The sequence below is a fragment of the Sycon ciliatum genome, chromosome 13, assembly GCF_964019385.1.
Source record: "Sycon ciliatum chromosome 13, ocSycCili1.1, whole genome shotgun sequence".
Classification (NCBI taxonomy): Eukaryota; Metazoa; Porifera; class Calcarea; order Leucosolenida; family Sycettidae; genus Sycon; species Sycon ciliatum.
Window position 1 is genome coordinate 23,971,774 of NC_088655.1, and position 13,643 is coordinate 23,985,416.

A 13,643-nucleotide genomic window follows, 5' to 3' on the forward strand; every position below is an offset into this window, starting at 1 on the left:
TACAGTATTATGATGTCCATTGTGCATTGGGTTTAGAATGGCCAAGAAGTTTAGTCATCACTGACACTGAAGTATCGAAACGATAGTATAAAAGCTTTCTGCACCAGTAGTTACTGTTAGTCGCCTATGGTAAGCGCATCAGGGCCGGCCTGTGAATTGAGATTCCCTGAATGTCGGTGGAGCGGGGATTCGTACAACTGAGCCCAATCAAAAATGGATCCAGTGATTGGAGGCACAGTATTGTACGACTCACTGCGTGCGACTTTAATCGCGTATGCCATTGGCCCGGCCTTTTTGCCAATTTTCCACATTTTCCCTTGCTACTGTAGATGTTTCGTTATACATGTAGAGCGCGCTAGCGGCCAACTGGACAAGTCACTTTTAAAAGGTGGCAGACTACCCAAAATTCGCTGAAAAAAAAGTAATTTGTAAATTCAGATTGAGTGCTACGTCAGTTGAAAGAGCTTGAATAGGTGCAAATTCTCTGAAAATTGTGTCCCGATCTGACTAGCCGTTCAAGAGTTATGGCCTAAAATGTGCCCTTGCAAGGAAAGACTTTTTTGTTGCACGCTGTCATTTGTTGGCAGCACTGTATTTGAATGTGAGCAGACCGTGCGCAATTTGTCGTATCATGGAAACACGCGAAAGTGTGCAGAATTTTGTTCCAAGTCCAAAAAATCACGTTTTTGAGCGCCGTGCAGCAGGACTTTTGCACAAGCACGCGGCAAGTCAAAAAAATCACGTTTTTGAGCCACGTATTGGGCTGCACGGCGGCAGGACTTTTGCCAGCACCCTCGTGACGTTGCAGATATGTGGCTTGATAATTGTAGTTGACGTTGATTTAGTGACTACTAGCACTAGCACTTCAGATGACCAGCTTACTCTGTTTTGTTATTGTATCACGGCACTTTGCACTCTGCTCTTTTCTGCTCTCTTCCTTAGCCCTAAATCTTCGTCCTTTGGGCGCGCAATATGTTTCTCCTTTCGGTACAAAACCGGGGTGCTTTTGCCCACCTACATGTATTAGCCATTCAACAAAATCAACCTTCTGAACTTCACTGAAGAGAGTTCTATACCCGGCGGTAGTCGCCAAGACACCTGTATGAAGGGACTGAGTACAAAATGGATGTGTCGCTTTCTTGAAAGTCTTCTGTGGCAACTACTTGTCAAGGTTGGCTGGTGAGCGCCGTTGTGGAATCATGGTGGTTGATGGAGAAAGCAAATACTCAGTTTCTTGAATCTATCAATCGTCAGGCAAAGTAACAAACTGAGGCAGGGCTGTAGTGTGTTAGTTCACTACAAGACTGACACACTCAGCCACAGAACAGGGCACAGAAAAAGGAAATCGCCATGATTGTGTGAAGGTGAGAGTGTACTGTACATGTTCTTCGCAGTACATGTGCATGGATGTCGTCCCATTCTGTCCGATTATCCTCCACCCAGGCCGTCACAACAAGCTCTTTCCCGTGCCAAGGCCTCCAGGATATCGACATCATCAGATTCTTTCACTCCAGACTCCAGGGACCATATATGGTAATCTCTTTGCACCTAGCAACACGCTGGTAACCGGATGTGTATTAGCAGTGTTTGTAAAAATAGTGTGAACTTGGTGTCAGTACAGTATTATGATGTCCATTGTGCATTGGGTTTAGAATGGCCAAGAAGTTTAGTCATCACTGACACTGAAGTATCGAAACGATAGTATAAAAGCTTTCTGCACCAGTAGTTACTGTTAGTCGCCTATGGTAAGCGCATCAGGGCCGGCCTGTGAATTGAGATTCCCTGAATGTCGGTGGAGCGGGGATTCGTACAACTGAGCCCAATCAAAAATGGATCCAGTGATTGGAGGCACAGTATTGTACGACTCACTGCGTGCGACTTTAATCGCGTATGCCGTTGGCCCGGCCTTTTTGCCAATTTTCCACATTTTCCCTTGCTACTGTAGATGTTTCGTTATACATGTAGAGCGCGCTAGCGGCCAACTGGACAAGTCACTTTTAAAAGGTGGCAGACTACCCAAAATTCGCTGAAAAAAAAGTAATTTGTAAATTCAGATTGAGTGCTACGTCAGTTGAAAGAGCTTGAATAGGTGCAAATTCTCTGAAAATTGTGTCCCGATCTGACTAGCCGTTCAAGAGTTATGGCCTAAAATGTGCCCTTGCAAGGAAAGACTTTTTTGTTGCACGCTGTCATTTGTTGGCAGCACTGTATTTGAATGTGAGCAGACCGTGCGCAATTTGTCGTATCATGGAAACACGCGAAAGTGTGCAGAATTTTGTTCCAAGTCCAAAAAATCACGTTTTTGAGCGCCGTGCAGCAGGACTTTTGCACAAGCACGCGGCAAGTCAAAAAAATCACGTTTTTGAGCCACGTATTGGGCTGCACGGCGGCAGGACTTTTGCTAGCACCCTCGTGACGTTGCAGATATGTGGCTTGATAATTGTAGTTGACGTTGATTTAGTGACTACTAGCACTAGCACTTCAGATGACCAGCTTACTCTGTTTTGTTATTGTATCACGGCACTTTGCACTCTGCTCTTTTCTGCTCTCTTCCTTAGCCCTAAATCTTTGTCCTTTGGGCGCTCAATATGTTTCTCCTTTCGGTACAAAACCGGGGTGCTTTTGCCCACCTACATGTATTAGCCATTCAACAAAATCAACCTTCTGAACTTCACTGAAGAGAGTTCTATACCCGGCGGTAGTCGCCGAGACACCTGTATGAAGGGACTGAGTACAAAATGGATGTGTCGCTTTCTTGAAAGTTGTTACGTTTTCTTACTCTTAGTACTCCCTTGTGCCATTGTTCCAGCAGATGCTGCAGGTGTCGCTGACCTGCACAGTTTGTACGAGTACTTGTAGATTTATGCAGTGCGTGTCTACAGCTGTATTTGAATGTGTGCGTAGTGCACAGTTTGTAGTTGTCCCCTGGCCCTAGGCCTAGGCCCTGTGCCTGTGATACGTGATTGTGGTGCGTGTTAGCTTACACGTGGGAATGCTACGCGCTTTCATGTGACCTGCGTTACTTCCTTCTCACTGTACTTCCTTTTATGCATGTATCGCTGGCATATGTGACACGGGCCGGCCGGGCCGGAGTGTGTATTGCCTATTGGTTTTGGAAGCATGTGCCTTTTGTTCTGTGAGTTGTTGTTCGCATGCACATGTTGCTGGCCGGGTGGTAATGTTTTGGTTCTTGTTGTGTTGGACCTGAGCTCTAGATTCTACAAAGTTTGTAGCTGTTGTGATTTTACTATGTTCCATGGGTCTGAATAATTGTGTTCTCCGGAGTGGAGTAAAACTGAACTGTGATTCGATTGTGTGCGGAAACCCGGTGTTGACGAAAGTGTGTTGACCTGGGCGCTGACGAAAAGTAACATAAACTGGCACCTCCGACGGGATCATTTTGCCTTTCCGTGGTTGCTGAGAGTCGTCGCCATGAGTGAGGAGCGGCGTATCAGCCACAGATCGACGAAAGGAAAGGAACCCAGGCGATATGGATTTTCTGGAAGTGAGCGCTCGAGTACTCGTGCCAGTCCTGGGAGCACTGAACTCGTAGAATTGGAGAGAGCTCGAGTGGCCAGAAAAAGGGCAGAGGCCGAAGTGCGAGTGGCAGAAGAGATTGCTGCACTGCAGGAACAAGTTCTGCAGAGTAAGTTAGCTGTCCTGCAGAAACGGCAAGCCTTGGAGCAAGCTCGTTCCGAAGAAGAATCTGCGCACGAGTCGGCGGCAGGAGCTAGCCCGTCGCCTCGTAGAGAAATTGCTTCGGACGGGGACGTGGTCTTCCAACGAAGTCGTGACGGCGCAAGTGCGACTCTGCGATCTTGTATGCCACCACGAGCGGAGTCGGACAGTGCAGTTACCGGTAGTAGGTTTACGACTGATCCTCCGTTACCACTCGCGCGCACCAGTGTTGAAAATGTGAATACACTGGTAGCAGGAACAGCAGCTGCTCAGCTATCGCAGAATGTCCCGGACGTCGTTGACGGTGTGTCTGAAGAGTCAGACCACTATGTGTCATCCAGTAGCGCCTCAAGTAGTGACACTGCTGGTGACTCTACAACTACTGGAACTACAACTAACGCCGGCAGTAGTGGTGAAAGTGATAACAGCCACACTGATACTAGTACTGTTAGTCACTATGGGCCTGCTTCCAGGCGTGTTGCTACACATGCTCTGGCCAACGCAGGAGTTGTGTCCAGAGGCGGAGCTGCCTGCACTACCCAGCCAGTACATATGCAGCAGCAGCAGCAGCCGCCGTCACAGCAGCAGCAGCAGCCGCCGTCACAGCCGCCACGGCAGCAGCAGCTGCAGCAAGTCCATGTGCTTGGTAGCGCCGTGCGTCCAATGCTGCTGGAAGCAAGTGGACAGGCCCAGCCAAGCCCCGCTGCACCGAGAAGACTGATGACTCCGAAGAAGAAAAAATCGGAAAAACAACAGAAGAACAAGGACAAAGCCGAGCAAGCAGCTTCACTGTGCAGTGCCATGACTGAGACACTCTCACTCAACCCTGGAGCAGTGCCGTTCCAACCAGCGAAGCAAACACTGTTGCCTGGACCTCAGCTGGCACTGCCTGGACACCAGATGGCATCGCCTGGATTCATGCCATGGAACTCGCCTTATGCTGTTACCAGTCACCTGAAGGCGTTAGAGCTCCCCAAGTTTGATGGGAAGGTGAAAAGCTACCTGAAGTGGCGGCAGCGTTTCCTTCGGCTGATTGACGACAGTTACGCGATGTCGGAGAACCACAAGCTTGCGCATCTGAGGGAGGCCCTTGCTGATGGTTCTGCAGAAGAGCTGATTGCTGATGTCTTGGATGGACCTGGCGCATATAAAGTAATCATGGCCGAGTTGGAACGCTGGTACGGTGGCCAAGACCGAGAGCTGAACAACCAGGAAAGAGAGCTCATGGAGTGGCCAGTCTTGACCAATGAGCGTGACGTCAGCCAGCTGAAAAAGTTCGCCATTCGGCTCCGCAATACCCTGCTTAACATGGAAGCAGTCCAGGTGCAGCCAGGCAGAGAGTTATACCTGGCGCTAACCCGGAAGATTCCTCGACGGCTCCTGGCACGCTACTTCGATCGTTATGATGATTCCAGCTGTGACATACAGGCATTCTCGCAATTCCTAATAACACACGTCCAGAAGCAGATGCGTGTTGAGGAACGAATTGGCCTGGGAGACCGCCCACCAGTATCACTGCAGCCCAAGGAGCACCAAAACAAGAGTAATCGGCCGTTGCCCAGCAGGCAATATGGAGTCAGGGAGCGCGCGTTTATCTCCAGTCCTGGGACTCCACGATCAAGCGACTCGTCACAGCCTGGGCCGAAACGTAACTTGGTCGCTTCTAGCAGCCGCAGCAACTCCAGAAAAGAGCAAGCTGCCTCAGAGCAAAGACAGCATGCAGACAACAGCCATGCCTGTGGTAAGTGCGAGGGTGCACACCATATTGCAGATTGTGGCGAATTCAAGAGTCTGCCCGTGCAAAAGAGAAATGACACGATCCGGAACCTACGGCTATGCGTCAACTGCCTGGGAAATGGGCACTGGGCACGAGACTGCATGGCAGCGGTGTGCCGAGAGTGTCAAGGCAAGCATCATCATTTACTGCACCGTGAACGACAAGGCAGTTTTACACCATCACCACCAACGCGAAAAGAGGCTAGCCACCATGTGAACAGCGAATCCCAGCCAGCCAATGACGACGAGGCCGGCTTGACCTCATTCATGACGATACCGGTGAGGGTCGCTAATGGAACAGTGACTGCCACAGCCAACGTCCTTCTTGACTCTGGATCAACATGCAGCTTTGTCACAGAGAGGCTTGCACACCGACTACGGCTGCGAGGAGAGCGCAAGCCAGTGCATGTTGGTGTGCTAGGCGGTCAAGTTCTCTCAGGCGAGCGAGAGGTGGTGTCTCTGTCCCTTCATCAATATGACAGCCAGGAGATATCAGAAGTTGAGGCATATGTGCTGCCAAAGATCACAAGCGACGTGCACGTTGCTGATTGGAGCCGTCTGCGTCACCAGTGGCCACATCTAGCAGACATTGATTTCCCTGCTGCAAGCAATCAACGCGCCATCGACATCCTAATCGGGCTAAATTCAGCAGCACTGCACAGTGCACAGGAAGAACGGATTGGCAAGGCAGGTGAGCCCATTGCAAGGCGCACACCCTTGGGATGGGTCTGTTTCGGTTCAGCCATACAAGACAGCTCTGTCCAGCACACCCATCATGCCCTGGAACTAACACAGACAGGTCTCGACTCGCTTGTCCGTAACTTCTGGGACTTGGAAGCGGTCGGCATGCAACCGTCTGCTGAGAGCTACCTGTCACCTGACGAACGCCATGCTGAGGAAATGACTCGACAGCAGCTAGGGTACGCAGATGGTCGATTCGTTGTCGGTATTCCCTGGCAGAATGGAGCGCGTCCTCGGATCACGAGCAACCGAGTGCAGGCCGAGGATCGGCTGCGTTCGCTACTGAGGTCTCTAGAGAGAAGACCAACCGTTCAGATTCGCTATGCAAAGGTGCTAGAGGAGTACCTACAGAAGGCGTACATTCAGGAGCTGACATCTGATCAAGTCCAGCAATGTGGCCGTGAGCAATGGTTTCTGCCCCACTTCGCAGTAGTCCGCGAACACAAGGCTACAACTAAGGTCCGTGTTGTGTTTGATGCTGCAGCTCGCTTCAACGGCACGTCCATCAATGAACACATGTACGCTGGGCCGCGACTGCAGAATGACCTCGTCACAGTACTGATCCGGTTCTGCATGCACCCCGTGGCACTGATTGCTGATGTGTCGGAGATGTTCCTTCAGGTGTCACTACAGCCTGAAGATCGCAGATATCACCGATTTCTTTGGAAGACCGGGGACGGAGTCAAGGCCTATGAGTTCACCAGGTTGGCGTTTGGCATCCGTGCATCGCCATACCTAGCAGGCAGAGCTTTGTTGGAGACGGCCGAGCGTTTCGGAGCGAACTACGACCCAGCAGTCAGTGACACAGTTCGCAAGGCATTCTACGTCGACGACATGTTGAAGTCCTTGCCTGACGACCAGAAAGCAATGCGTCTTCGGTCTCAGCTACAAGACCTCCTGAAGAAAGGCGGCTTCCATCTCCGGAAGTGGTTGAGCAACAGTGAAGCAGTGATGGAATCAATTCCACCGGAGCACCGCGCGCCGGCCACGTCTAAGTCCATAACGGCACAAGAGTCGTCTGGACAGCCCTCACAAAAGGCACTGGGCGTAACGTGGATGGTCAGCGAAGATTATTTCACGTTTCACTATCAGGAACCCACATCCGCTGCGTGCACGAAGCGCACCGTCCTCAGTCGCATGGCATCACTGTTTGACCCCAGAGGGCAACTAGCACCATTCACCATCAGGAGCAAGTTGTTGTTCCAGGAACTATGTCTTGCGGGGCTCGGCTGGGACGACCCACTGCCTGAAGAGACGGCGGTAGCTTGGCAAGAATGGTTTGCTGAGATGCCTAAGCTAACACAGCTACGCATTGATCGCTGTTTTCAAGATAGCACAACGTCGATGGGTCTGAGTGTGCACACGTTCACCGACGCATCAGAACGGGCCTACGCCGCTGCGTCATACGTCCGAGCAGAGCGACCAGATGGTACAGCGAAGGTTACCCTGGTGATGGCCAAGGCAAGACCAGCACCGATCAAGCGTCGATCCATTCCGATGCTAGAGCTGCAGGGAGCGGTCCTGGGTGTGCGTCTTGGGACGTACGTTAGCGAAGCTCTTGGTGTGAGAGCAGCCGACAGCCACTACTGGAGCGATTCCATGAATGTCCAATATTGGATTCGATCACCCAGCCGAAAGTTCAAGCTGGAAGTCGGCAACCGGATATCGGAGATCCAACAGCAGTCTATGGCACGGAACTGGCGTCATGTTCCCGGAGTCAGAAATCCAGCGGATCTCCCCACCCGTGGGATGACAGTCACACAGCTGGCAGAGGAGAGCAGGTGGTGGCATGGACCAACGTTTCTGGCACAGCAACAGAGCGAATGGCCAGATCGCAGGATAGCTGTGCCGAAGGAGCTACCACAAATGCTCAAGACTCCTGAAATCACGATGACGGCAATGATGTCACCACCGTTGCGGCTAAGTCCAAACAACTATTCCTCGTGGAGCCGTCTTGTGCGGGTCACGGCTTGGTGCATGCGTGCCATACACAATCGCCGCAAGAGCCGACTGCCACAGCTAACGCTCAGCGACGCCCGTGTGAAGATTGCAATCAAGAACAGCAAGGAGGTTGCCGTGCCCGAGCTCTCACCAGCTGAGTTTGAAAGAGCGGAGCACTATTGGATCATGCGTGCGCAAGATGAGAGCTATGGTGAAGTGACCAGCACGCTGAGAAAAGGGAAGGAGTTGCCAAGCAGTGCCCCTCTTCTCAAGTTGCAACCGCGCATCGACGAACAGAGTGGATACCCCGTATTAAGAGTTAGTGGGAGACTGCGTACGGCTTACCACTTGGCATCTGAGTTTCGATCGCCAATTATTCTACCACCTCGACACCGAGTGACAGAGCTGATCATTCGGAGAGAGGATGAGCGATGCCGACACAGCATTGGCACGAATCACATCCTGTCCAATCTCGCCGATCACTACTGGCTTGTGAAAGGCAAGCAAATGGTGAAGTCACATCGGCACCACTGCGTGGGATGTCAGAAGGTGTGGCGCAAACCAGCCACTCCCAGGATGGGTCCTCTCCCAGACCTCCGCACGCAAGGACCACTTCTGGCATTCGCCCGCACCGCTGTGGACTTCGCCGGACCATTTCTAGTGAAGAGAGGTCGAGGACGTACACAAGAGAAGAGGTATGTGGCAGTGTTCACGTGTCTGCAATCTCGAGCGTGTCACTTGGAGCTGGTTACCTCTCTCGACACGACTGGCTTCAAGATGGCCCTGACGCGATTCTGCAAGCGTCGCGGCACACCCGAGATGTTGCTTACTGATAATGGAAGCAATTTTGTTGCGACAGAGCGAGAGCTGAGGGAGGCAGTCGCCCAGCTTGACCATGCCGACCTCGCATCGGAGTATGCAGGCCAAGGGATTGAGTGGAAATTCAATCCGCCTCGTTCTCCTCATTTCGGCGGCGTGTTCGAACGGATCGTGCGCTCCATGAAGCAAGTTCTCCAGACTGTGCTGTACAAGGCTGATTTAACTGAAGAAGAGCTCCAGACAGTATTGGTGCAGGCCGAGGCTCTCATCAACTCGCGGCCATTGACAACGCTTTCGGAGGAAAGTGAAGACCTGGAGCCGCCTTTGCATTTCTTGGTTGGCCATTCGAGAGTTGCAACAGCGTTGGAAGCAACCCCGGAGGGGGGTCTGCATCGTCGCTGGCAGTTGCTTCAGGATCTGATGAAGCGCATTTGGAAGAGGTGGCTCCGCGAGATTGTTGCTCTAGCCAATTTGGAGACGAAGTGGCACCGTGATAGTGCATCGGTTACAGTCGGCAAAATCCTGATGATGCTGGACGAATCGCTCCCAAGGACTCAGTGGCCGCTTGGTCGAGTGGTCGCTACGTATCCTGGAAAAGACGGGAAGGTGCGCGTAGTGGACGTGAAGGTCAAAGGGAAGGTGTACAAGCGCAGCGTCCACCTCATGGTGCCCCTAGATGTGGAACCGTCAGCAGTCAAGGTGACTCTCCCAGCCTCTGCCGAAGTGCGGCTAAGTGATCTCAATGAGTGACATTAACTGGCATGCTCGCCGTTGTTAATGCCGTGTATCAAGTTACGGTTTTGCCCAATATCGTATAGGCATTAGATTCGCTCAGTTTTCCCACGTTCGCTCATGAGGGAGGGAATGTTACGTTTTCTTACTCTTAGTACTCCCTTGTGCCATTGTTCCAGCAGATGCTGCAGGTGTCGCTGACCTGCACAGTTTGTACGAGTACTTGTAGATTTATGCAGTGCGTGTCTACAGCTGTATTTGAATGTGTGCGTAGTGCACAGTTTGTAGTTGTCCCCTGGCCCTAGGCCTAGGCCCTGTGCCTGTGATACGTGATTGTGGTGCGTGTTAGCTTACACGTGGGAATGCTACGCGCTTTCATGTGACCTGCGTTACTTCCTTCTCACTGTACTTCCTTTTATGCATGTATCGCTGGCATATGTGACACGGGCCGGCCGGGCCGGAGTGTGTATTGCCTATTGGTTTTGGAAGCATGTGCCTTTTGTTCTGTGAGTTGTTGTTCGCATGCACATGTTGCTGGCCGGGTGGTAATGTTTTGGTTCTTGTTGTGTTGGACCTGAGCTCTAGATTCTACAAAGTTTGTAGCTGTTGTGATTTTACTATGTTCCATGGGTCTGAATAATTGTGTTCTCCGGAGTGGAGTAAAACTGAACTGTGATTCGATTGTGTGCGGAAACCCGGTGTTGACGAAAGTGTGTTGACCTGGGCGCTGAGGAAAAGTAAGATAAACCTTCTGTGGCAACTACTTGTCAAGGTTGGCTGGTGAGCGCCGTTGTGGAATCATGGTGGTTGATGGAGAAAGCAAATACTCAGTTTCTTGAATCTATCAATCGTCAGGCAAAGTAACAAACTGAGGCAGGGCTGTAGTGTGTTAGTTCACTACAAGACTGACACACTCAGCCACAGAACAGGGCACAGAAAAAGGAAATCGCCATGATTGTGTGAAGGTGAGAGTGTACTGTACATGTTCTTCGCAGTACATGTGCATGGATGTCGTCCCATTCTGTTCGATTATCCTCCACCCAGGCCGTCACAACAAGCTCTTTCCCGTGCCAAGGCCTCCAGGATATCGACATCATAAGATTCTTTCACTCCAGACTCCAGTGACCATATATGGTAATGTCTTTGCACCTAGCAACACGCTGGTAACCGGATGTGTATTAGCAGTGTTTGTAAAAATAGTGTGAACTTGGTGTCAGTACAGTATTATGATGTCCATTGTGCATTGGGTTTAGAATGGCCAAGAAGTTTAGTCATGACTGACACTGAAGTATCGAAACGATAGTATAAAAGCTTTCTGCACCAGTAGTTACTGTTAGTCGCCTATGGTAAGCGCATCAGGGCCGGCCTGTGAATTGAGATTCCCTGAATGTCGGTGGAGCGGGGATTCGTACAACTGAGCCCAATCAAAAATGGATCCAGTGATTGGAGGCACAGTATTGTACGACTCACTGCGTGCGACTTTAATCGCGTATGCCATTGGCCCGACCTTTTTGCCAATTTTCCACATTTTCCCTTGCTACTGTAGATGTTTCGTTATACATGTAGAGCGCGCTAGCGGCCAACTCGACAAGTCACTTTTAAAAGGTGGCAGACTACCCAAAATTCGCTGAAAAAAAAGTAATTTGTAAATTCAGATTGAGTGCTACGTCAGTTGAAAGAGCTAGGTGCAAATTCTCTGAAAATTGTGTCCCGATCTGACTAGCCGTTCGAGAGTTATGGCCTAAAATGTGCCCTTGCAAGGAAAGACTTTTTTGTTGCACGCTGTCATTTGTTGGCAGCACTGTATTTGAATGTGAGCAGACCGTGCGCAACTTGTCGTATCATGGAAACACGCGAAAGTGTGCAGAATTTTGTTCCAAGTCCAAAAAATCACGTTTTTGAGCGCCGTGCAGCAGGACTTTTGCACAAGCACGCGGCAAGTCAAAAAAATCACGTTTTTGAGCCACGTATTGGGCTGCACGGCGGCAGGACTTTTGCCAGCACCCTCGTGACGTTGCAGATATGTGGCTTGATAATTGTAGTTGACGTTGATTTAGTGACTACTAACACTAGCACTTCAGATGACCAGCTTACTCTGTTTTGTTATTGTATCACGGCACTTTGCACTCTGCTCTTTTCTGCTCTCTTCCTTAGCCCTAAATCTTCGTCCTTTGGGCGCGCAATATGTTTCTCCTTTCGGTACAAAACCGGGGTGCTTTTGCCCACCTACATGTATTAGCCATTCAACAAAATCAACCTTCTGAACTTCACTGAAGAGAGTTCTATACCCGGCGGTAGTCGCCGAGACACCTGTATGAAGGGACTGAGTACAAAATGGATGTGTCGCTTTCTTGAAAGTCTTCTGTGGCAACTACTTGTCAAGGTTGGCTGGTGAGCGCCGTTGTGGAATCATGGTGGTTGATGGAGAAAGCAAATACTCAGTTTCTTGAATCTATCAATCGTCAGGCAAAGTAACAAACTGAGGCAGGGCTGTAGTGTGTTAGTTCACTACAAGACTGACACACTCAGCCACAGAACAGGGCACAGAAAAAGGAAATCGCCATGGTTGTGTGAAGGTGAGAGTGTACTGTACATGTTCTTCGCAGTACATGTGCATGGATGTCGTCCCATTCTGTCCGATTATCCTCCACCCAGGCCGTCACAACAAGCTCTTTCCCGTGCCAAGGCCTCCAGGATATCGACATCATCAGATTCTTTCACTCCAGACTCCAGTGACCATATATGGTAATGTCTTTGCACCTAGCAACACGCTGGTAACCGGATGTGTATTAGCAGTGTTTGTAAAAATAGTGTGAACTTGGTGTCAGTACAGTATTATGATGTCCATTGTGCATTGGGTTTAGAATGGCCAAGAAGTTTAGTCATGACTGACACTGAAGTATCGAAACGATAGTATAAAAGCTTTCTGCACCAGTAGTTACTGTTAGTCGCCTATGGTAAGCGCATCAGGGCCGGCCTGTGAATTGAGATTCCCTGAATGTCGGTGGAGCGGGGATTCGTACAACTGAGCCCAATCAAAAATGGATCCAGTGATTGGAGGCACAGTATTGTACGACTCACTGCGTGCGACTTTAATCGCGTATGCCATTGGCCCGACCTTTTTGCCAATTTTCCACATTTTCCCTTGCTACTGTAGATGTTTCGTTATACATGTAGAGCGCGCTAGTGGCCAACTGGACAAGTCACTTTTAAAAGGTGGCAGACTACCCAAAATTCGCTGAAAAAAAAGTAATTTGTAAATTCAGATTGAGTGCTACGTCAGTTGAAAGAGCTTGAATAGGTGCAAATTCTCTGAAAATTGTGTCCCGATCTGACTAGCCGTTCAAGAGTTATGGCCTACAATGTGCCCTTGCAAGGAAAGACTTTTTTGTTGCACGCTGTCATTTGTTGGCAGCACTGTATTTGAATGTGAGCAGACCGTGCGCAACTTGTCGTATCATGGAAACACGCGAAAGTGTGCAGAATTTTGTTCCAAGTCCAAAAAATCACGTTTTTGAGCGCCGTGCAGCAGGACTTTTGCACAAGCACGCGGCAAGTCAAAAAAATCACGTTTTTGAGCCACGTATTGGGCTGCACGGCGGCAGGACTTTTGCCAGCACCCTCGTGACGTTGCAGATATGTGGCTTGATAATTGTAGTTGACGTTGATTTAGTGACTACTAGCACTAGCACTTCAGATGACCAGCTTACTCTGTTTTGTTATTGTATCACGGCACTTTGCACTCTGCTCTTTTCTGCTCTCTTCCTTAGCCCTAAATCTTCGTCCTTTGGGCGCGCAATATGTTTCTCCTTTCGGTACAAAACCGGGGTGCTTTTGCCCACCTACATGTATTAGCCATTCAACAAAATCAACCTTCTGAACTTCACTGAAGAGAGTTCTATACCCGGCGGTAGTCGCCGAGACACCTGTATGAAGGGACTGAGTACAAAATGGAT

General features: G+C 50.1%; 1 protein-coding gene across 1 annotated transcript; it reads left to right on the plus strand.

Moving 5' to 3' along the window:
* The first annotated feature begins 3,432 nt into the window (after positions 1–3,432).
* LOC135829303 (uncharacterized) lies at positions 3,433–9,705 on the plus strand. The gene has a single exon (XM_065341706.1). The coding sequence runs from the start codon at positions 3,433–3,435 to the stop codon at positions 9,703–9,705; it is 6,273 nt and encodes a 2,090-aa protein (XP_065197778.1).
* The last annotated feature ends 3,938 nt before the right edge of the window (positions 9,706–13,643 follow it).